Below are 24,601 nucleotides of genomic sequence, written 5' to 3' on the forward strand. Positions count from 1 at the left end.
GCAAACCACTAAAGTCAAGGGACTATTCTCTTTATGCAAAGCTGAGGCCTAAAGGCTCTACCACCAGCTGCGTACAGCTCCCTAAATAGCTTCATTCACAGACAGCTCACCACTGCTGAAAACAGGTTGGTTTTCCCTTCTGTGTCTCTCTGTCCACCCTATTCCTGGCCACACACTCCCACTGCTGAGATTGTGCCAGCTTCAGTACTTGTCACACACTTCTGTGTCAGTTTAATTCACTGAAATAACAAAAAACAAGAGTAGAAAAAAACAATGAAGAGCTTTCTGACATTTCAGTGAATCAAATCGCAAAAGTGTGATCAGAGATAGAATATGGGTGGGATGGTATAACTGTGACTGAGGGAAAGAGAAGGAGGATGGAGTAGGATAGAGGAGGGAGAGAGTATGTGAGAATGAGACTCAAGTGGAGCGGAGCAAGATTTCCTCACTTTCACAGCAATAAAATCTGCTGAATTGCCTCGAAACTCTTTTTTTTTTTTCATTGAGATTGATTAGCCACAGTCTACACAAAGCCGCAGGGACAGACAGTGCCTTCACTTGGAAGTTGCTCAGGCCCTCAATTAACCTGGAAACAAGACCACGGTCCTGCCCCTTTGCATATTCCCATTTGTACCATATGCTCTGTGGTGAGATGAAGGAGTGAGGCTTTGAATGATAAGGGGGTGAGGCTGTTTCCTGGATGGAGAGAGATTCCTGCACTTTCTGGTCTCTGAGTTATAATAATTTCAGCAAGTTTTCTAAGGTTAGGAACCAAGTGTTTGCTGTCACTGGTCCCTATTGTCACTGATAAAATGGTGCTTCCCAGTAATGGATACATTATAGCCAATTATTTTTAAATTTTGGGACAGAAGTGAAAAATTATGATTTTCTTTTTGTATTATATATTTGGACAATATTTTAAAAGGCATTTAATAGGTACACTATACTTAATGACAGGCAATGTAAAAGCAATTCAGTGCCTGATCCAGAGGCAATAGGATCCTTCCCACTGACTTCAATGGGATCTTGATTAGGTCTTTATTTGCTAAGTAAACACTAGCATTTACACATTCACAGAATACTGTGCTCTAAGTAAGATCACAAGTTCTTGCTGGTAACAGATTCTCGAGTCTGTTCTGGAGGAAAATAATTTGACTATCTGTGTCAGAGAAGTTATGTTGTTTACTGTCAAAGATCTGTCTTCAACCACAATGTGGTCATGCTATTTCAGAGCTTCTGAGCATAAATACTGGCCAAAGACAAGATCCTTGGGATAGCTGGGGTAGAGGACAGAAACCCAGCCATGCCCTGGGGAGGGCACAGTATGAAGCCTTGCATGATGAAGAGAATCTACGTTGATATGGGTTCCTTGGTAAAGAGATACTAGATATGCTCAGTAATGGTCAGGTTCCTGGTGGTCAGGGTGCTTCCCAAAACACTGGCATTAAATAAGCAAGCTTGCCCATTTTCTACTCTGTTTAATACACCAAGCCAAAGATGGCTGAGTACCTCCTTAGCTCCAGTGAACCTGAGCTAGTCCTTTCCTTCACCTCGAACACCTTGAACACCACCTGTTCCACCTGCTACATGTTTTGAAAACATCAGAAAGGTCTTTGCTGTGTCTCTTATCAACAGATTAAGTGAACAGAACATTTGTGCAGGAATTAGCAGTACATCCCACTACAATCTGAACCAACATGTGCATGGCATAATGAATGTTAATGGCACACTGAAATGATGGGTGGATTATTATGACGGTACTCAGTAAAGGGTGCTCTAAGAGACAGGTTTTATTGCTTGCTTTTAGCATGTCTGATTTGCCCTTGGAAAAGTCACCTGCTCTGTCTGTAAAATGAAGTTAAGTAGTTCCTTGGGTTCAGTTAGCATTAAAATCTTTGAGGGGAAGAACTGTTTCTTTTTATGCATAGTGTGCTATAGAGGCTTAGACCTCAAACTTCAGAAGCATTACAAGTGATAATACACACTGATACATACTGGTGGCAAGACATGGGAACAGATTTCCCAGAGAAGTTGTTGTGGATGCCTCATCTCTGGAAAAGTTCAAGGCCAGGCTGGATGGTGCTCTAAACAACCTGGTCTTGTAGAAGTTGCCCCTGCCAATGGCAGGAGTTTTGGAACTAGATGATCTCTAAAGGTCCCTTCCAACCCAAACAAAATATAGTTCAATGGTGGTTCTGTGGTATTTACAAAAAGGCCATTACAGTTATCTTCCACAGAACAAAGAAGATCTCAATTTTTTACAGGTACAGTTTTTTCTTTGTAAGGACTCTTTGTAAGATTCTCTCATAATACTTTTCATAGAATCATGGAACTATAGAACCATTAAGGTTGGAAAAGACCTCTAAGATCCTCAAGTCCAACCACTAACCTAACACTGCCAGTTCCATCACTAAACCATGGCCCTAAGCACCACATCTACACATTTTTGAACACTTCCAGGGACAATGATTCCACCACTTCCCTGAGCATCCATGTTGAATTTCTTCCTTTCAGTGAAGAAATATGTCCTAATATCCAATCTAAACCTCCACTGGCACAATTTTGAGGCCATTTCCTCGTCCTATCACTTGTTACGTGAGAGAAAAGACTGATCCTCCCCCATCTACAGCCTCCTTTCCAGGTAGCTGTAGAGAGAGATAAAGTCTCCCCTGAGGCTCCTTTTCTCCAGGCTAAACAACCCTGACTCCCTCAGCCACTCCTCAAAAGACACTTCAGTGCTCCAGAACCTTCATTAGCTTCATTGCCCTTCTCTGGATTATTTTCACAGAATTATAGAATCATTAAGATTAGAAAAGACCTCCAAGATCATCAAGTCCAACATTTGACCAAATACCAGCATGCCCACTAAACCATATCATATTATTTCAACAGTCAGGGGAACCCACAAAGAAGCTTTGTTGATCACTTAATACATTTCTTCTATTTGGGATGAAGAGTGATAAGACGTGGTAACAAGGACCAGTCTTTGGTTTTTATCTATCTACATTTTTAATTTTTCATAAATATATGCATAAAAACTTGAAGAAAATAGACATGGATCTGCACGCTCATTTATATAAATTCCAATTAAATGCCACTGCTACACTTCATTAAAAACAAGACACTTGGAAATGCACTGTTTACAAATCAGAAATAACATAAACAAACCAGACTGAGTAACAGTTAGACCTAGAGAGAATAAGAAAGGTTTCATGGGAATGAAATTCCTGATGAGAAACTCTGGAGATTATGTCATTTTCAAAATATTTGTGTTGGATTAATGGGATTAAATAATTCTGAGCCTAAAATTTGCTTTCCATTTCTTTCATGATTGTATTAACATTTATTTTCTAATAATACAGTGCATATGCTACATTGCCATGTATTAAAACTGCTGTTAAAACTTCAAAGACCTTGGTACTTTCCAGATTACATTGTGTTTTGAATTTGGAGGTATGATTGGGGCATTTCTAAACATTATAATCGCGCACTGAATCTTGAGATCTGTCATGTTTCAGATCTGGAGGGTACAGATCAGTCTTGTATAGCCAAAATACCTTTGCAGAATTAAGCTGTAAATTATTCTTGTGTAATTCAGAAAATAATTTAGTTTTCTGTTTCCTAATTTATTATTAATGAGATAGGACTAGACATGGCATCTTTACAGAGACCTTTCTTACTGCCTCACTTAGAATCATGTTATTATGAATCATCTTTCATTAACCTACAGATATATTCGCAGACTCTCATGTGAACCATCATCATCTACACTCATATACCTACCATCATCATCACTGTCACCATCATCATCATCATCATCATTATTATCACCATCATGTTTTTATTGTGCCTGGTTGATGATTTATGAATGCTCATATGTGGAAATAATGAGATTACATTTTAAAATAAAATATTGTCTCAAGAACAACAAGAAAATATTTGCAGCCTTTTAGTACATAAAGGGAACTTACAAGAAAAATGAAGAAAGACTTTTAGCCAAGTCCTGTAGTGACAGGTCAAGGGGCAATGACTTTAAATTGAGAGAGGGTCAATATATTTTGTATATAAGGTAGACATTTTTTACTATGAGAGTGGTGAGACAGTGGAACAGGTCACCCTGAGAAGTTGTCCCATCCCTGGAAGTGTTCAGGGCCAGGTTGGATGGGGCTCTGAGCAACCTGGTCTAGAGGAAGATGTCCTTGCCCATGGCAGAGGAGTTGAAACCAGATTGAATCATTCTATATGTCTAAGAAACTGCTGCCCACATGCAACTTCTTGGACAAATGAATGTCAAAGAATTCTGTATCCATATAAGAACAGTAGTATCTACATTTCAATGCAGTATATGCATTTCAATGTATTTGAGGTAGAGAAAGGATTTGAACAAGATATTAGGTGCCACAAAAAAATGATTTTTCTTATCACTAGGAATGATGTGAAAACAGAGCTTCCTCAGTGAGTGGTGGGAATTTACATAAGGAAACTGATGTATGAAAAGAAGAAAACCATTCTGATTTAAAAACAAAACAAAAAATCAAGCAAAAAATCCAAAGCAACAGATGGGAAAACACTATATGCCTTGGACTAAAACTCCTGAAGTTCTTTTTTCTTGCTGCCCCTCTGGATAATAAAGATGATATAAAACACTTCTGCTGTTGAAAGAAGTGAAATCTTTAGACAAATATGTAGTACAAGGTTTTATGCTTATCCTCTCAGACTTCAAAATGGCTCCATCTAACAGAAAACACTGGTAAATATCTCTGTCTTTTAAATGTAGGCGTATTTAAATAAACCTTTAGTAAAATACCAACTTTTTTTTCATTTCCCAATAAAGCTTCCTTGCTTTTCTATGAAATCATGAAATTTCTGTCTGGCGGTATGGCAATAACCATTTCATCTACATAGGTAATATATTTTTCTCTTGAAAACATTTCCGTGGTTGATGCTCGTAAATTCTTGCTGTCTTTTGGATAGCTACTGACATAATTTGTTTCTTCTTCCAATTAATGAAGGTAATCATAGTTTTTCTACCACCCTCAGCTTTCAGGGCTGAGAGATTGCAGAGAGATTTAATACCAAACTTAGGATCAATCATAGTTTTATGTACTGTTAGCTTCTTTGTATTGTATTTCTAAAAGATGTGTATAAGCAGAATGCTTGCAGAAGTAACTGCAGATTAATGGTTTTATCCATCCTTGAATTATGTCTTCAAAGACAATTTCTTGTTGGGGAGTCAAAATGACAGCAAGATCTTCTTTCCTAGTTTCTGGTTAGCCAAAGTCAATAATGCAGTATTTTTGTGGATGGAAGCTCTCCTTAACCAACAGTGCATGATATTCTGTAGGAAGTGTGTAGAATCTTATGTTAATCTACAGGATTTTAAGAATGAACCTTTTAGAAAGAAACATTCCCAGTGGTTTTAATATGTGAAACCTTTTTTTTTCTTCTCAGTCTTTAACTCTGAAGATTGAAATCCAGAGTGTCTCCTGTGGGTTTGCTGTTTGGGGTTCTTTTCCTTATCTGAAATGAATCTTTAGGATTGTCGCCTGTTCCGCCTGTACTACTCTCTTTGCAGGTGCATGTTTACTTCTATAACACAATCAGTCAAACCTTGTAAGGTGAACTGAGATCTTTTAAGTTCTCAAAAGAAAACCAAAATAAATTAAAAAGTCCGGAATAAGAGTGACAATGACAACCTTGAAGCAATAAGGGTAAAACCTGAACTGAGTTAACTAAGGCATAAATTATCTCTCTCTTCAGGAATCTTGTCCCTTACCTGCAGAGCTCCTTACAGCTGCATAAGGAGCTCCCAACAGCTTATGACCTGTACAAACATAAAGAGATTTAGGTTTTCAGAAACAGAGTTTCTTAAGACATGCTGGTCAAGCTCAGGACTGCCTACAGTAGTTTGTCCTGAGAGAACCCTCAGATCTCACTTGGGTCTTCTGTAGTTTGGCATCCGTGGACGCCTAAACCTCCCTTATCAAAGAATCACACAATAGTTGAGGTTGGAAGGGAATTCTGGAAATCCTCTAATCCAATCCCAAGGTATCTTTTGCTGTGTTAAGTAACTCAGTGTTAAGGGAGAACATAAACAGCTATGTGCTAGCTCAGATATGTGGTTTCAAGACAGTGACAAGATGTAGACTCATACGAAATCAGGGCAAGTGAAGACCAGCTCTTTTTCTGGTGTACCATTCCAGATACTGTCAGCCAGCACATTTGGGAGACACAGACTCGATTTCCTCCTCTATCTGAAAGGTCTTAAATCCATGTTTTCCAGAAGCGTTCCTGATAAAATACGCTGAGGGAGGGAAGCAAATGAATTCTCACTTGTTTTTATTCTGAAATTTGCATAGAGTAATTGAACATCTGGGCAAATATTTTCATGCTATCTTTTAGTGATTCCTGCATTCCCTTAAAAGTAGGTTCCACCTGACTTTCAGTCCATGCTTTCAAAACATTTTCCATATCTCTTATTCAAATTACAGTTTAATACTATCACTTCCGCTTTATCTCCAAAATAACTGAAGGAAAGTGCTCATATTTTTTAAGGAATTTATGTGGGACAAGCACTGCAAGATTTAAAAAAATCACTAAGTGCTATTTGCAAAAGAGATTTAATGAGAATAAACACAAGGTCACCAAGATGGCTATGGCCATTTCACAGAATGACAGAATATGCCAAATTGGAAGGGACTGACAAGGATCATTGAGTCCAACTCTAAGCCCTGCACAGGACCATCCCCAAGAGTCAAGACTTGATGCTGTGACCACTTCCCTGGGGAGTCTGTTCCAGCCAACCTCTGGTTGAAAAATGTTCTAATAGCCAGCCTAAACCTCCCCTGACACAACTTCAGGCCATTCCCTCAGGTCCTGTCACCAGTCACCACAGAGAAGAGATCAGTGTCTATCCTTCCTCTTCCCCTCATGAGGAAGTTGTAGAGACCGTGAAGAGGTCTCCCCTCAGTCTCGTCTTCTTCAGACTGAACGGAACAAGTGACTTCAGCTGATTTTGGTAGTTATCTGTCCCTTTAACAGCCTGTATTCAAAACTAACACGCTCAGATCCTCCACAATCCATTCCTTTTGAGATGTCTAAAAATTGTAACCACTTATATTTTTAAATCTCTATAAACCAACTTCATACCTGCTTGCCATTAGCATTTTCATGTGAGATTTCTACAGCCTGACTTTCTTGCATATAGGCATTTCTAAAACATGCCAAATATACTAGCCAATACACCCCCCAGTATTTCTGGCTATATGAGTCTCTGAGGAGGGTTCTTAATGCTCAGGCTAGAAGGACTTTCTCTAAAAATTGTCAATGACATTCCAGTGAGTAGAGGGCACTGGGAGAAGAAAGATTTGAGTCCCCTCCTTTATGTAGGAAGGATGTCACTATGGGATAGTCTTTGACAGAAGGACCCCTGGCCTCCAGTCTCTCAGGAGAAAGCCTGAATACCTAAGCTAGAGGTTTTCTTTCCCTGTGGGTGACCCCTTCACTACAGTCTGGGACCAAATATTTGCACTGTCAACATATGAATGACATTTTTGCTCTCTTGTTTTTTAATTAAGAAAGAAGGAAATGGAACAAAGGAGAGAAATAAAACCTGGTGAAAAATTCTGAAAACAGCATCTCAATAAGCTGGGTCGTGCCTACTATGCTGGCTTTTATGAAAAATTGTCCTGCATCCAACCTATGCAACTGACTATCTTGGCTGGGTGGGATAGGGGCAACCTTGCTGGATTATTTAAAAAAAAAAACCTGCTAATTATAGGTAAATTCAGTTTTGGAATGGTTAAAAATACTTGTCATCAACATCAGAAAATTCAAATCCCCTTGATTTTTCATGTCAAAATTGTATTCAACCTGAAATTTAATATAAGTATATTAAAATATCGGAGAAAGAAGGTAAGTGAAAAAAATTTCTCTGATCTGAACTAAAAAAAAATGTAAAAATTTCCCCTTTCACCACTCTGTTTTAATTTCTTTTAGTCTACTATAGCATAAATAACAGAGGTGCATTGAATATACACAACATAAACTATTAACTAAAACACTTTCTGAAAAAAAAATCACTGTGAGGCTGCCCAGGATGGCCCTAACAACTCCATGGAGGAAGCTGAAGGCAGTGTCATAGCCCTCCTCTGTGCAGACGATCCAGTATCTCAGTTTTCCACCAGAAGTATTCCAACATGGTCATTTACATCCGGGGGAATTCAACTTTCAGGGAACATCAGGAGGCACATTACAATATTGTGACCTGATGAAGAAAAATAGGATTCATCCTTCCCACCATGCAGCTCAGCTGACACCCTCTAGAGGACAAACCCAATGAACTTGAAAATTGAGTTAGTTTGTTTCTCAGGAATTAATGTGACCGTTGGCTTCCATCCAAATTCCATTTCACTGTTGATGTGTTTTTAATTTTTATGTTTGTTTGGTTTTATAACAAATCACACTTCAAAATAATGGGTATTTATCTTCCTATTCTTTAATTTTAATATTTAATATTAAGCTATACAGGGTCCAAATAAATAGAAGAATTTTTAAAAGGTAATTGAAATTAAGTAATGACATATCCACTGCTTTTTTTTTCATTGTTTAAACTTCCTTAAAAGAAACTCAGTAAATCAAAATCATTGGGTTAAATACAATGGTTCTATTGATCTAGAAAGCTGGCAATGCTAACCAATATTTAATATTCTTAACACAAATGATGGAATTTTATTTGAATGCTGCTGAGTTTTCCAAACAGGGCAATTGCCATTATGTCAGTGTAGGTCCTGTCTGAGTGAGGAGAGGTTACCCTACTCTTTTGAATAATGGTGAGAACATCCAAATTTCTTCTTTCCTTCCTTAACTATTGTGCATGTCTGGCAGAGGATTTAGCTATCTGTTGTATGTTCTTTTGGAAACAGCACAATTAAAATAAAAAGTTCAAAAAGTAAGGAAAAATATCTTTCTCCTTTAACAGTATCTGACTGAATGGCCTTCAGAGAAAAGGTATTCCTATTGGAATCTAAGCCATTAACTGCTCCATGAAAAGCACCAGCTATGACAAGAAGTTCAGCCAAAATATTGGTGTTTGTTTCCTGCAGAGTATAGTCTCTCTTTGCTTGACCAAGCTACTGACAGTTGCAAAACTTCCCTCTGCACAAAAGCTATAACCTGTCCAAGTCTGTTTTCTAGACATGATGGTACTTCAAGAATCCTATGCTTGATTCTACCTGCCAGGAAATAATCCTATGCAGACAACTGTGAAAGTCTAGTGTTGTGTCAATTATATGTCACTATATTTGAAGCAAGGAATATTTTGTACTATACATTTATTCTATTGCATTTAAGTGCCAAAGAAAAAGGATATTTGCAAACAATCCCAGTCAATTCTGCAATATTAGAGTAGGCTGAGCTATTTCAGAAAGACTTCTAAGTATTTCTCATCACTAGTAGTAATTATGAGATATAGATCTTGAAAACAAACAAAAACAATAGAATCCCTTTCTTCTGAAAAAACTCTACACTGTGACCAAACTCCATGTAGTTGAATTGGAAGCGTACCTCATTTTGTGGTGTTTTTATAAATAACATGAAATTATGTACCAATTATACGTGATGTTTATTTTGGCAACTTCCACTTTCCAAAGTGGCCAAGTAAAGGTTTTTTACTTGTAGGTAAAATCCTCTTCCATAGAAATTAATAGGTTTTTAGAGATCAGCCAAAATAAAGTTCCTTTTCTGTTTCTAATCATAAATTATAACAAATCTGAAGTTTCAAATGATCAGTACTATATTTTCATTGAGTATTTAATCCTTAGTGTTAAGCCTTTAAAAGTTACATTTTATACCAAGGGCATGTGGCTGAATATTTCTTGTAGCTTGCTTAAGGAAATCGCTAGCTCCAGTCTTATGCTTTAGCTACATCTAAGTATACACAAGTTTTTATATACAAAGTTATATGCAAGGTAAAGGAAACACTAGAATATGTGGAACCAGGCTTTAGGATGCATTACATGGCTGGTAAAGAACAAGTAATGAATATTGGCAAGTGAATGTCTCATAACTCAGAGCCAGAGTCTGACAACAGTTAACACTGCTGTAAGTCAAGAGGAAAACTTTTGGAATAGCTGGAATTTTTGCAAGTCAGTGCAGAAGCAGCATAAACTAGTATCAACATCTGCCCATAAAAGTATGTGATCAGATACACTAAATAAAATGCAGGCAGCTGTTTACTATATGCACTGACTCAGCAGTGAGAATTCCACATGGAAAGAAAGAAGGTAGATGAAAAAAGCACAAACAGTTATAATAAAGAGGTCAAATGTTCGCTTAACTAAGGATTAACATTTGCATTTGCAAGTAATATGTCCGTTGCATTTGCACCTACAAGAAATATCTCTGTTGCAAATGGATACTCTAACTACAAAGAGACTAGTGAGAAAACAAGCAAAATATAATAAATAATTTATATGGTGTGCATTATACTTATCAGAAAGAATACATAACAGACATCCCAGTTCTCTTTTTGCTTGCCAGGAAATAGTCATTGACACAAATTTTCTATGTAAAACTCAGCTTTTATACCGTAATAGACAATAAACGCTATGCCTGAGACTGTTCTATTCTCAGAGTGTTTTGGCATACTACCAAAAGAAACAAAATCTGAAGAAGCCATTTCAAGAAAACAGAGAAATAAACCAATGTCAAGATCAGAGAGGGATTATTGTCAGATCTGTGTCCCTCAGTGAGTTGGTATTGTTGGTATTAGCATAAGTCATGTTTCTGTCCCGAAGAGGTTCACTTTGGTGTTTATGGTTGGAGTTTATGAAAGCTGAGAGTCCAGCCTCTGCTTTTTTTTTTTCCCCCAGTTCCCTTCTGGCACAGCATCTGATTCCTGTGAATCTGAGGGGAATGGTGACAGTGAGAACAGCTACTTCCCATTTCTTGTACAGCACAGGAGCTGCTTTTTGTGTGCTGGTGTCAGAGGGGGAAGAAAGCAAAAACTAGGACTAATATTTCCCACTGTTCTGTGTTTATCACATTAACCAGCAGCAGACTTGGTCTGGCTTGTAAGTACAGAACCTGATCCAAAGCCCACTGAAGTCCCTAGGAGATATGTGTGCATCACAACCATGATTATTAACTTAATCAAACAATTTTTATATAAAGATGTTAAAACATATAGAAAAGCATTGAGAGAAAGGCAGTCATTTGGGGTTGAGGGTTTTTTTTTTGGACCAGAGTCTGACCTAAAAGCACACTGTGGCAGCAGGGTCTTTTCTCAGTACTCTTTGGACCGGACCCTTAAAATATTTTCACAGTAGTATCACTACCATATTACATGATTGCTTCTTTGCACTCTGCACTCTGCTGGAAGGTATTCAAAACAAGCCCAAATTTATACCAAAATATTTGCCATGTGTTCCAGATAATGTATAATAAACTTTGAACACAGCATAACAGATTTAATGGCCAACGTTTCCTTTTAAACTCACTTATCTTTCTCCCTCCCACTTCACTCTCACATCCCTGCACCCTCACACTTTTTGTGACAGCATTGCTTTAGTACCTTCAATAAAAAAACCTCAGCCAGTGAAGCAAATACAATCACCTTATAAGGTGTGACTAACTTTGAGTGCAGACTTTGTCCTTTGCTGCTCTTTACAGATGACACAGGAGCCCTTGTTGGCCCTGCAGCTGGGAGTGAGCAAGTGAAACAGAAATATGGCATTTGTCAGCTTTTTGGTCCCCTGCTTTGTGATAGGCATTGATATTGCTTTCTCTTGCCAGAATGCTGTCGACTTCGTGGGTGCCAGTTCTCCAGGAGACATTGTTATTGGAGGCTTGTTTGCAGTTCATAGCGAAATGCTGCATCCAGAAGAAGATCCCATCAAGCCAGTAATTCAGAATTGTGCCGGGTGAGTAATACTGGAAATTACATATATAGCAAAGAAGAGATCACTGAAACTGGGCATGTAACTCTTACATTAAGGTTTGTGCTGAACAATCATTTAATTTCCATTTCATTTGCTATGGAGTGAAGGACTCTGCTATGCAGCTAATCATTTTTTGTTAAGCAGTTGAACCCACATGATTTGAACACAGGCAGACTATTCCATTTTACCTAAGCCCATAGTCAAGTATACCTCCCATCTCACAGGGCACCCACGATAGTACCTTGCAGACGGCATTGTAATTATTTTTATAATTACTGTAATTATTACTCTCTGAATTATAATCATGGTATTATGTTACATGATAGACTACATATAAACACCATGTGATTAATATATTCAGGTTCAGAGTGTGCACCAGAATATTTATTTTGTTGGCTCCAAATCCTGCTGTGCTTGAAACATCCATTTTTCTGGAATGCATGAGAAGGAAACCTGGTGAAGAACTTCATTTTAAGTATAACAAAGCTTTCCTAAGCCCAGGAACCCCAAATATGCATTTTGTTTAATTTAAAAACAGGTTCATATCCTCAAATTTTATTTGAATTTTACATGCATCTTAATCCCACATCTGAATCTAATAATCGGATAGGCATGCAGGCATCCATTTGGATTTATAACAAAATGTTGATAAAGTTGATAATTTTGTCAGTCTTCCCTTATTTGTCTACGGAGTCATAAATTGCCTCAGGTCCATCTGAAATTTAAGTTAGTTCACAAGATTTGTAAACTTTAGAGAAGTTTGCCTAAGAGTAGGGTTGGTTATATTACAGGCATTTTTTGCTAGCAGAATTCTGATTAAGCATCTGTTTTAACATCCATTGGAGATAAGGGAAATAGCTGTACTAACTTTTGCAGGTCTAAGTAGGATTTTAGAAACATGAATGCAATCAGTAGAGACTTCAACCTCTGAAATATTTCCTTCTACTCTGAAATATTTAGTACTTCCTTTTCTTTGCTTGATGCATTTCGTGAAAGTAAATACATTTTTTAAAAGGCTTACTGGGCAGATGTAGTAAATTGGAATTTTTTAACTGACATTGACAGATACTTCTCAAAGATATTACTTGCAAATTTTCATGTAGCATGAAAATTAAATTTTTAGTCCCCTTTTTTCAGAAAAACATTCTTTTTTTCAGGCATATATTAACTTTTGTGTTCATTTTCCTTAATCTCCCATTAGGTAAGATAAAAATATATGGTTTCTAATCTTTTGCACACTAAAACCCAAGAAAATCACACAAAACTTTCTACCCATAATTTCTTCTCAATAGTTGTCAAATTCTAAGGGATATGCTCAAAACTGACTTTGCTTCAGCCTTGTTTGCAGCAATGTTTTTCTAAAAAGTACCTCCTGTGTTTCCTGACAGCTTTGAAATTCAAGTTTTCCTTCAGACACTTGCAATGATACATGCTATTGAAACAATCAACAATTCAACGCTGTTATCTGGAGTTACTCTGGGCTACGAGATATATGACACGTGCGCAGAAGTTACAAAAGCCATGGCATCTGCTCTGAGGTTTCTGTCAAAATTCAATTCTTCTGAGGATGCTGTGGAGTTCAAGTGTAACTACTCAGACTATATCCCGAGAATTAAGGCAGTCACTGGAGCCAGCTACTCGGAGGTGTCGATGGCAGTTTCAAGGCTGTTGGCTTTGCAACTAATCCCACAGGTAGGTTTTAGGGAATTGAATTATTTTGAACAGAGGTTCACATTTACCTTAGAATAAAGCTGCAGTTCTGATCGTAGGAATTGCAAAAGCCACGTATTTACTACAGGGCAGGATTTGGCTCAACCTAAGGACATGAGGAGGGGTGGACTTCAGCTCCAAATGGAGGACTTGATTCACTTGCCAAAACAAAAGCAGTAAGGGATATTTTATATGCCTGAGGCATATGCATCCAAGTACTCTTTCAGGGTGATGCTGGGCTCTTGTCAGCCTGGCATTGCCATTAGTCAGTCCTGTTTGTGCCACTTACTCTAATGTATCTTGAATGACACTCTAGGACTTTGTTCAGGCAGCAAAATTACAGCTGTCATGTCTAGTCTGGCAGGTGGTGAATATGACAATACTCAATCTCAAGCTGAAAAAAAAAAAAGAGGGACTAAGTCAAATCTAGACAGAAATCTGGGAATTCTCTTCTGCCCAAGAGAAATTAAATGTTAAAGTCAGATAAAACTATGGACAGGGAAGTGAGGAAGGCTGCTCTTAAACACAGATTTACTCCTGTTACTCCTCAAGCAGTAGAAGAGAAAGAACACAACCATTTAGATCCACACTGGTCATTCCCAAAGTGTTGTTCTTCATTTCTGACCCCTCTAGGACTAGTACTGCCCCACACTTGTGCCTTGGCCAGTGCTTACGTTCCTACTTTCACCATTGTAAAAGAGTAAGGGTCAAAGCTGGGACCAACATGAAAAAAGCAGATAACTTCTACACCATCCTGTCTTGCACTTTGGTTTTGCGAATTGATATAAATTAACTCTGCAAAGTAGCAACATAGTAACCAAACACGTGGAAAAGACATAAAATCTGAACCAAAGATAACTTCTAACTGAATCTTCTCCTCTGCAATGGTAGGAAGTAATTCTGACCTTCAACGCCACCACAGGAGCTATAGTAAGTACGAAAACTGAAGTGCCACACTTGAACATAACTAAAAGGCAAGTGGTATGAAACAAACCTGCATTAGGGCGTAGATGGAAAATGGGACCCAGCAGATTTTTCTTATCAATAGCATCTGCAAACCTGTAAGATTTGGTATCACCTCCAGGCAGGTGACTCTTATTTTGGAAAGCTCAGATTTATTTTTTAAGAACCATCAAGCAATGTAGGGGGAAAAGTTCCATCAAACAAATAGAGAAGGATTAAAACTAGAGAGACTGGAATAGCAATGTTCAATTTATGTTTTTCTAGCTACATTCACAAGAAAAGATAGTAAATATTTTGTACGAAAGAATTAGAGCATTCTGTACTATTTGTTATTCATTGTTTTTCTGGGAGGTTTTTCAAACAGATTTAATGATTCTTTTAACATATATAATAACTAAATCTTGGAAAGAATGTATGTATATGGGTGAACCATACTAACACACTCAGTGATAGAAAAATACTGCAATATATAAAAGTACTAGGAATTTGAATAGTAACTCAAAAAATAGTTAATGCTTCCAGTGTTTTAACTATTGTTTTGAATAGTATGTTGGTAGTATCTGAACAGAGTAAACCAAAATCTTTATACCATCATAACTGTCATATCCATTTTGAAAGGTTTTTTTCTCTGCCTTCACTGAATTATGCGGATGAGGACAAAAAAAGTGGAACCGGTACTGGGCACAAGTCTGAATCCTAAGAGCAGAGAGAGGGAACTTGCCCCATTTGGCTGTAGCTTGTTGACGCTCACTCACAGGAATAAGGGAGGCTGGGTCAGGCTGGAAGAAAGAGCAATTGTGGCAGCTTTGGATCTCTTGGGGGAGACCAACTCTGTAACTGAATTGTTCGCTCTTCCTAGGTCAGTCCTGCATCATCAGCTGAAATCCTCAGTGACAAAATCAGGTTTCCTTCTTTCTTCAGGACTATCCCCAGTGATTTTCATCAGACAAGAGCAATGACCCACTTGATCTGTGAATCTGGGTGGAACTGGATTGGAGTAATAGCCACTGACGATGACAATGGGCGGTTCGCTCTGGAGAGCTTTGGGGTCCAGGCCATGGCGAACAACGTTTGCATAGCTTTTAAAGAAATGCTGCCAGCCTATCTCTCTGACAGCACCTTTCACACCAAAGTTGATCATGCAATTGAGAAGATTGTCAAGGAAACAAGAGTAAATGTTATTGTGGTCTTTATGAGACAGTTCCATGTGCTCAAATTATTTAAGAAGGCAATTGAGAGGAACGTTAATAAAATCTGGATTGCAAGTGATAACTGGTCAGCTGCAGTCAAAATTAGTACAATTCCCAATATCAGACAGCTGGGAACCATTGTGGGATTTGGATTTAAAAGTGGAGATATGTCCTCATTCCAAGACTTTCTGAGAAACCTTCATGAAAAGCCCACTAAAAACAACAAGTTTTTACGTGAATATATTATGCTTTTGTCAGTTTGTGCAAACCTGGAATATCATGATTTTCAAACGTGCATTTCAAACCAGTCCCAGGATGATCTATTGGAAGATGTTGAGAATAAACCTCAGATCTGGAGAGATGATTTTTTGAATGCTAACATTGAACCAGGATTTATCCAAAGTACTATACTTGCAGTCTATGCCATAGCTCATGCCATTAAAAGACAATGCAAAAACAGAAACTGCAAGGATCCCTCTGCCTTCACTCCCTGGGAGGTATGGTGTTAATTCTTTCAGGTCTCATTATCTCTGCCTAACTTTCACCTCATTTTTTGCTCCCACATTCCTGGATTTTCTAGCTTGGTCCTTCTACTAAATGACATTTTATTCCTCTTCCTGCCAGAGCAGCAGTATCTAGCTGCTGCAGGGATAACTACGCTCCAGTTTTGTCTCCCTTCTTTTGGCTTATGTGTTCTGCTGTAGATATAGATAGCTACTGGATGGTGGTAACTGCATAACCACCACCTCCTCCTTTAGTACAATAACAATGGCTGTAAATGTGTGATTCCACAAGTGGAGAAGGGATCTTTAGTTTCTGACCTTCATTAGCTACCCTAACACTTCCTCCATCACCTTCAAAGAGCACATAGAGTAGGCACCAGCTTGAATGAAGGCTCCATTCTGTAGGCTTCTTGATGGAACATCTTGATAGCTACTCATGTAGGATAAAATAAAATGTGTAGTCACTCTACAGTTGACTTATCAGCTCTTCAGCTACTAGTGGTTGGTCCTGTTGCTGTAAAACACTATGTGTAATACACATTTATGAGTGCTTTTGAAAGATGGGGATACTGCTGGATAGGAACATTCACCAAAGACTTTCAATTTTCCTCTCTCTCTCTCTCTCTGTTGTATCTGTTTTGTCTTAATTCAAGTATTTTCCTCTATAATTAATTTCTACTTGAAACTGAAAATGCAACACATTTTCAGTTTCATCTTGATTTATACTGAATTGACTGGTTGGAAAATTAGACATAATCTTTAAGATAGGTGAGGTACTCATTATCACACTCAAATGGGTGGGAAAAGAAGAGGAAAAATCAGACAAGTAAACCTGACCTGACCTTTTACCCAAGAACCTGCTTAGGAGTATTCACTTTTACACACTTTTACTCAGAGAATTAAACAAATGTTAATTTAAAAGTCAAACAACCACTCTGACTTGCTCTGACCTCTTATCCTAGGTCAGGGCAGGTCAAACCAAGATAGGGGATTTGAAAAAAAACCAACACCAACAAACCAACCAACCAACAGCCCAGTAACAATCGGACTCTTACATGAATTTGTAAATGCAAATGGGACAAATTCAGGACCGCTCTGTAGGAGTGCAACTTTATGGAGCTGTATTTACATCATTGTTAAGCCAAATCCCAAACCATCAAAATTAAAAATCCTTTTAAGTTGTTAAACACTCGTGAAGAAAACTGAAAGCGATAATTATTTTCCTTGTGCTGTTTTCATTACATACTTCTTCTACACTACATTTAAACTTTCTAGAAAGGGATATATATACAGATAAAGCTTAGGATCCAAATAATCCATATCACACATCTCTATATACAGAGAAACAACAGAGTGATTGGTGTTACAGACTTCACAAAAATAATCATCAGTTACATCAAAATATTGCTAAAAATAGAGCTTCCGTCTGAAACTCTAGATGTATTCAAAAAGCTCTGGTGTCCTCATATTGCTAGAGAAATTGGAAAAGTAAAGATGAGAAATATTAAAAGACTAGTCTGAGTATATACAATAAAAATAAATCTTATTCAGTTCCACACAACTCTGCAGCATCCAAATTGAATGCACTAGTGGTTAGAAACACACTAGTTCTTCATAAGTTATATGAACTCTCAAAAAAATTAGATTATACATGAAAAAATGGCATATTATATACACCAGATGTGTTATACATATTTGACAAAGCCTATTGAGGTAGTATACCTTTCAGCATGTTTGTTAAATGCTACGAATATTACAAATGGATCCATGTAAGAGCATGACTTTCAAAAGCAGTTGAACTCAGCCTTTCACCAAAACATTGAATTTTTTCCTTGTCAGTTGATCCCTGTTGCCAAAAACTCACTAGGCCTGCAAAATAATAGAGCCTTTGTTTTAATTAAGAACCACGGTATCAAATGGAAGTTCTTCGACAATATCCCTATGAATTGAGAGTGGGTTATATCTGCATTAACCTGCCCTTTTCTATATTCACACAGACCTTTTTGATCTGGCTGTTTGTGATTAGGGAGGCAGAAATTTTACCCTGTTGAGCAGAATGGATTGCAATATGAAGCTGGACAGTTGCCTTATCAAGCATTCTTATTTTGGTATTTCCTATGACCTATCAAATATGGCCTTGCAGTTTATTGCCATTGTGCCATTGATCTCTTCATCTGAGCAAACTGGCGCATATTGTTCATTTAACAGTTCTGAGTCTCCCCTTGCCATACACAAATTCAGTCGGAGTCACAGCTGAGAACAATGCTAGATATTTCCAGACATACTGGGGGAATTTACTCTGGAAGAAAGTGTTGCCCAGATTGCTTCTGGTGACAATAAAGTAACAGCAGGAGTACCACTCACCCTTGTTCTTTACAAGAAGGGGAGTGTCAAAGGACCATTAGTTCTTGCAAGCAAAAATATTTTTTCTCCTAGCATTATACCAAAATTTCCATGGCTGGAAAAGAATACTAATCTGAGTATTTGTGCACACTGCATAGAGTTAAGAAATTATTAATTTTTTATTAATAGATTTTTTAAGGTCAACAGGATTGTCTGTATATGTAATTCTGTAAACAGTTATAAAGATGAATTTAGATTTTAATACTTCTCTTACTCCTAAAAGCATTTCTTTTTAACTTGATTTTACCATGCAGATGTTAAATTACTCAGTTTGTCACACTGACATGATACTGATGTATGTTATCATTTCTTATGCTTATGTGCAGCTCCTTGAAGAACTTAAAAAAGTTGTAATCATTGATAATGATAAAGAAGTCAAGTTTGACTCCAATGGAGATATGAGCACCAGTTATGATGTGCTTCTTTGGAAAGAAATTGATGGCCACATGGAAATCACCACTATGGCAGAATATGATGCAGAGAAAGGTGACTTTATCTTTGAGGATGAAGAGAAAAAAAAAGATTTTCTAGATTTAAAGGTAATTTTTAATTTATTGACATAACGTGAAATTTGATTCATATGATTTCTTCTCCCTCCAGCATTTGCAACTGAATGTGTCAGCCAGAAATCTCTCTTGTGGTTTAATGTCCTCCTTTAAGAGTGAAGAATCCTTTTGGAGTATATTTGATCATTTTAGCCTGTGAGCATCAATTTAAAATTTATTTATTTCTCTAGAATGCTCCTAGAAGGCTTCCTAAGATGAGAAGTTATGTCTGTCCTAGGGATGCCACTCAAGAATCTTGAAAAGGGACCTTAAAATAAAAAATGACTGTGTATAAAAAAAACCCCTCTCTAATTAACCACAATTTTTTTCTTTTTTTTACATGAAGGCTCATATCTGTTGAGTTTATTGTTTAAAAAGAAAACAATTTGGTCCTGTTAGAGCTGGGGTCATCATGGCTACATGAGTAGGTGGTGCCATACATAGCCCCAGCACTGGTGTACACAGAACTAGAGTGTGGTCCTGGACAGTTCCGGCTGGATAATCTATTATCTGTGCTGGCTGGAGGTCTGAGTTCATGATGCAGCTCCCCACTAATTGGACAAGGAGAGACTGCTTTACCAAGTGGGTTGAATTCTAGTCTCAGCATGTAAACTCAGCTGAGGACAGAAGAAAACCTCGAATCTTGTCCCTCTTTGTGGTGCAAGTAAATGTTGAACGTAACTTTCAGATTCCCTTAAAATATGGATGATACAAAAAAACAAAAACAAAACCAAAACCAGTTCAAATTGCAGCATTACTGGAGGTTTATACTAATGTTTTTTGAGAGATTTTGTTTGTTTGTTTTTTATTCTTTGCGCACTGCAGAAGGTTCAGTCAACATGTTCCCAGCACTGCAGACCAGGCCAGATGAAAAAGGTTACAGAAAGTCCACATACTTGCTGCTATGAGTGTGTTTCCTGCCCAGAAAACCATTACAGCAATCGGACAGGTAAAGAATTGTGATACAAATAAAAGTTTATTTAGACATCAATACAATTGTTCCGTTTGTATATAATGTGCCTTGACAACCTTGGGTTTAATTTTGGAAGGGGATTTAAATATTTGTTTATGATCAGTTTCCCATAAAACTTGCTATAAATGCTTCTTAGGAGACCAAACTTAAAGCAGTTAGATTGACCAGCTAACTATCATTATCCTTTGCTAGGATGGAAATTCTGGCTGATATATCAGTGAAACTGACTCAGTCTTGCCTCCCTGTCTTTCCATAGTACACCCAGTCCAATAAGGAAGAATTTCTTGACTGTGAGGGTGGTAAGGCACTGGAACAGGTTGCCCAGAGAAGTTGTTGTGGATGCCCCCTCTTTGGAAGTGTTCAAGGGCAGGTTGGATGGAGCTACCTGATGTAGTGGAAGGTGTCCCTGCCTCTGGCAGGGGGGGTTGTAACTAGATGGTCTTTGAAGGTCCCTTCCAACCCAAACCCTTCTATGAGCCTATGCATCTACGAAGTTCAAGCGTTATGTATTTTGCTTACCAGAATTGTACAGTAATATTTTCTAATATCAAATCTGATGTGTACTTTACCAGTGGTTCATTTATAGGTTTAAGCAAAAATTTTTAAAGGAGAAAATTAAATATGGAGGAGAGAGATGGAATTAAGAAAATTGTGGTACTTTGTACTTTTAATATTCTGAGAGCAGAAGGAAATTAAATTTTACCTTCTTCTTCAATTAGCTGTGAAATTTCTCCATATCAGAGGACAAGAATTTCAAAGCAAAAGCACCTTTCAAATCATAAACTAAAGCAATGTTTCTTCTTGTTATTGTATTTCAAAAGCTATCTGTAATGAGCATGTTGGGGTGTTTTCTTGTCAAAATAGACAAACAAAAGAAAAATAGTTCAAATTTTTTACAAGACAATTGATTATTTATTTTTCCGGTTTTAGTAAAAGTTTGCCTGTCCAGCGCTCTGGCCAGGTCACATATTGCTGGTCAGTGATGACCAAGACGGTTTTAGAACCCTGGTCATTCTCCCTGTCCTCTCTCTGTCCCTGGCTGCAGGAAACCCTTGCTCTCAGCTGGCAGGCAGTTCTGTCAGTGCCGCCACAGCCACCGCAGCTCTGCAGCTCCTCCACCTGGACGGCGACAGCAGCAGTCAGATGCAGTCAGACGCAGTCAGACACGTCTTTTCCTCTTAGCATCCCTTTCCACATTGGTCCTGTATCTCAAGGCCGATAAAACACTTTGCAGTTTATTTACTTCGGGTTCTTGAATTATCTTCCTTTTTTTCTGCTTCCAGATATGGATTACTGCTACCGATGTAACAACAAAACCTACTGGGCTCCCATCAACAGTACCACATGCTACAAAAAGACAATCTATTTCCTCGCCTGGACTGACTGGTTTGCTGTTTTCCTCCTCCTTCTGTCTGCTTTCGGGGTTGTGCTAGTTTTGTCAATTTGTGTAATATTTACTAAAAACTTGAACACACCAGTTGTAAAGGCATCAGGCGGTCTGACTGTCTGCTATATTATTCTCTTCAGTCACTTCTTAATTTTTTTAAGCACCATCTTCTTCATAGATGTACCCACAGAATTCAAATGTAAAATAAGACAAGCACTCTTTGGTATAAGTTTTACACTCTGCATTTCATGTATTTTAATGAAGTCACTAAAAATTTTACTAGCCTTCAGCTTTGATCCCAAGCTTCAGAATTTCCTGAAATGCATGTATAAACCTATTCCCACTGTGGTCACCTGCACTGGAATTCAAGTTATCATTTGTACCTTCTGGCTAATATTTAGGACACCTTTTGTAAACCAAAATTTCTCAATCCCAAGAGCAATAATTCTGGAGTGCAATGAGGGGTCTATTGTAGCTTTTGGGATTATGTTGGGCTACATCGCTGCTCTAGCCTTTATTTGCTTCATATTTGCCTTTAAAGGTAGGAAATTGCCAGAGAACTACAATGAAGCTAAATTCATCACTTTTGGCATGCTAATTTACTTCATAGCATGGATTGTATTTATCCCTGTCCATGCAACTACATTTGGCAAATACTTGCCAGCAGTGGAAATCATCGTTGTTTTAATATCCAATTACGGAATCCTCTGCTGCACTTTTCTTCCAAAGTGCTATATCATCATTTACAAGCAAGAAACAAACACAAAATCTGCCTTTCTCAAAATGGTTTACACGTATTCCTCTAAAAGTGCAGGTAGTGTTGCTGTTAGTCAGGTTTCTTTGGATTCAAAGTCTTCCAGCTTCCGAGCTCCTATCTCAGACTCCTGTAAAACTGACAAAAACTCTGTGAATGGAAACTGCCAGTTCCAAGTGCCAGGGCAGCCATTAATAAAAGGCAAGGTTCTTCCAAAAAATGCTGCCAGGAAAAGAGTCTCTAGCATATGACTGGCCAGTGGTCAAGTACTGGAAGATAAAAAGCCATCTTAGGGAGCCATTTATCTCTCAGATCTCTTTCCTTTTGGCATCCCCAAGGAGAGCAGGACATGTGAAAACTCTTCTCCTCCTGTACTTAAGCAGTTAGCCATTACCAGATCTGAAAGGCTTTCCTGGCTCTGAGAGTCCAGTCCTTGCACCTGCAGGCTCCATGATGCGCTGTCCCCTTCAACGGCACCTGTGGGAACGTATTCTGCAATCTCCCTTCCTCAAGTGAGACAGAAACATCACAAAATTATTATTTCTTACAGTCGTATAGATGGGACCACATGAGTTTACTCCACTTCTTTTGCCTCTGATACACAATTCTTTACGGAGCTATTCTCATCTGGCCCCATTTCACAGATCAAAGAGAACCTTGTCCCAGCCTTTGTTTGCTAGGCTAAACAAGCCGAGTCCTTTAGTCTCCACTTTTAATATAGGCTTTCCATTCTTCTGAACTTCCAAATGTAACCTTTTTCACCTGGTATCAGTGAATCTCTTTTTTTTCCTCCCCAAAATTGCACACCTTATTACAGATGAGCGCTGCAGTAACCTTTAAAGTTCCTTGTATTTATCAGGATGGTAATGAACTAGAGACAGGTCTATAAAACAATTAAAGAATTTCTCAGGAGCTCTGTAGTTATACGTACGTTCATCTACGTTTTTTTCTCCATACTCAGAGGAAATACACTGATTCACCTCGTGCACCTCCTCTGATGCACGAAGAGAGAGCCTACTGTGTTTTTCTCCAGATATCCTCTTAGTTGAGAGTGTAAGGACAATGTGTAATGTCAAAACTTAAAACCCTTCATTGATTCCTCTCATTAGGATAAATAGTGTAATTACCAATATCAGCATCAGTACATCCTGGGAATTTTTGGGGGGGTTGTATACAAGTTAAGAAAATCTGATTTTCAATAAGAACATGCCAATGCACCATACAGTACATAGAAATAGCACAAGATTGAACTGGCATGATCTGAATTGGATGAGTCTCTGCTCTGTAGTGACATGAGCACAGCTGTGCTGTGCCTTCTGCATGAGAGCCAAAAGGCAAATTCAGAGAAGGAGGAACTCTTCTGTCAGGGTAATGGTACCACGGAGCTTTTTCAGACTCTAAACAGCAGAGCTACACTGTCAGTTCAGGACCAGGAAAAATACTTTTCCATGTTCTGAAAGCCTGAAATATATTTTAACTTCTGTGCCATGTTACTATGAAATAATACTAAATTCCTTGAGTTTTGCCCATGCTTCTGTTTTGATCCAGAATAACTGGATGTTGTAGAATAGCAAAATAAAAGCAGTAGATTTCGTGTTACAGAGGCATGTTGTACTATTGTTATGTAATTTATGTCTATTTTTATAAAATTTTTATTTATATGTTGTAACCCTTACCATATTTTTCTATTCATATTTTGTTAAAAATAAAAAATAAATCACATTTCAAAAATGGACATGGGCAATGAAATTATGACACGTAGACTAGGTATGTACTGTGTATCTATGAAGACATTTTAAAGTAATTTGAATGGCAAGAGTGCAATTTACCTACAGACTTGTGTAATTGCAAACATTCTGTTGCTGATTGGAGGAATGAAGTTTTATGCATATATATTTATATGATGAATGCTGTTCATACATCAGTTGTTGCAAATACTTTTCTGGATATGAAGTTATGTATAATAAGGTTACAATTACTGCAATTCGACTGCCAGTGCAGCAAGAAGTCTCTCCCTAAAAGAGAGAAGCAAAGATTACATTGCATGACTGTCAGCAATCAGCTGGTTAGGAAAGTTAATTTGGCTCAAATGTCATGCCTGTATTTATTGTTTCCAAAAGCGTTGAGTGTAGCATGTCTTGAATCTATATGAAAGGGAATGATTAAAGCCATATTGTTATTTCAAATTGAGTTTGCTTACTTAATTTCCTCACCTCTCCACATGATCTTCTGTT

The 24,601-nt window shown here is 37.8% G+C and overlaps 1 protein-coding gene across 2 annotated transcripts; it reads left to right on the forward strand.

Moving 5' to 3' along the window:
• Positions 1–11,549: 11,549 nt before the first annotated feature.
• On the forward strand, positions 11,550–24,529 carry GPRC6A (G protein-coupled receptor class C group 6 member A). 2 transcript variants are annotated; one of them, XM_027692677.1, is made up of 7 exons: positions 11,550–11,921; positions 13,328–13,631; positions 14,541–14,579; positions 15,472–16,299; positions 19,035–19,247; positions 20,079–20,202; positions 21,510–24,529. In XM_027692677.1, exons 1-7 carry the CDS (start codon positions 11,728–11,730, stop codon positions 22,616–22,618), a joined length of 2,811 nt encoding a protein of 936 aa, XP_027548478.1. In that variant the 5' UTR covers positions 11,550–11,727; the 3' UTR covers positions 22,619–24,529. The 2 variants fall into 2 exon arrangements, with proteins under 2 accessions (XP_027548478.1, XP_027548488.1); XM_027692687.1 differs by lacking the exon at positions 14,541–14,579.
• The last annotated feature ends 72 nt before the right edge of the window (positions 24,530–24,601 follow it).

The sequence above is a fragment of the Neopelma chrysocephalum genome, unplaced genomic scaffold, assembly GCF_003984885.1.
Source record: "Neopelma chrysocephalum unplaced genomic scaffold, ASM398488v2 Primary Assembly neopelma1_23, whole genome shotgun sequence".
NCBI classification, from domain to species: domain Eukaryota; kingdom Metazoa; phylum Chordata; class Aves; order Passeriformes; family Pipridae; genus Neopelma; species Neopelma chrysocephalum.

What these genes read in the sequence shown, in the direction of transcription:
- GPRC6A (XM_027692677.1), top strand. Translation starts at nt 11,728, where the DNA reads ATGGCATTTGTCAGCTTTTTGGTCCCCTGCTTTGTGATAGGCATTGAT. An exon ending in CTGCCTTCACTCCCTGGGAG is followed by an intron (nt 16,300 to 19,034) that starts GTATGGTGTTAA and finishes GCTTATGTGCAG; the next exon opens with CTCCTTGAAGAACTTAAAAA. An exon ending in AAGATTTTCTAGATTTAAAG is followed by an intron (nt 19,248 to 20,078) that starts GTAATTTTTAAT and finishes TGCGCACTGCAG; the next exon opens with AAGGTTCAGTCAACATGTTC.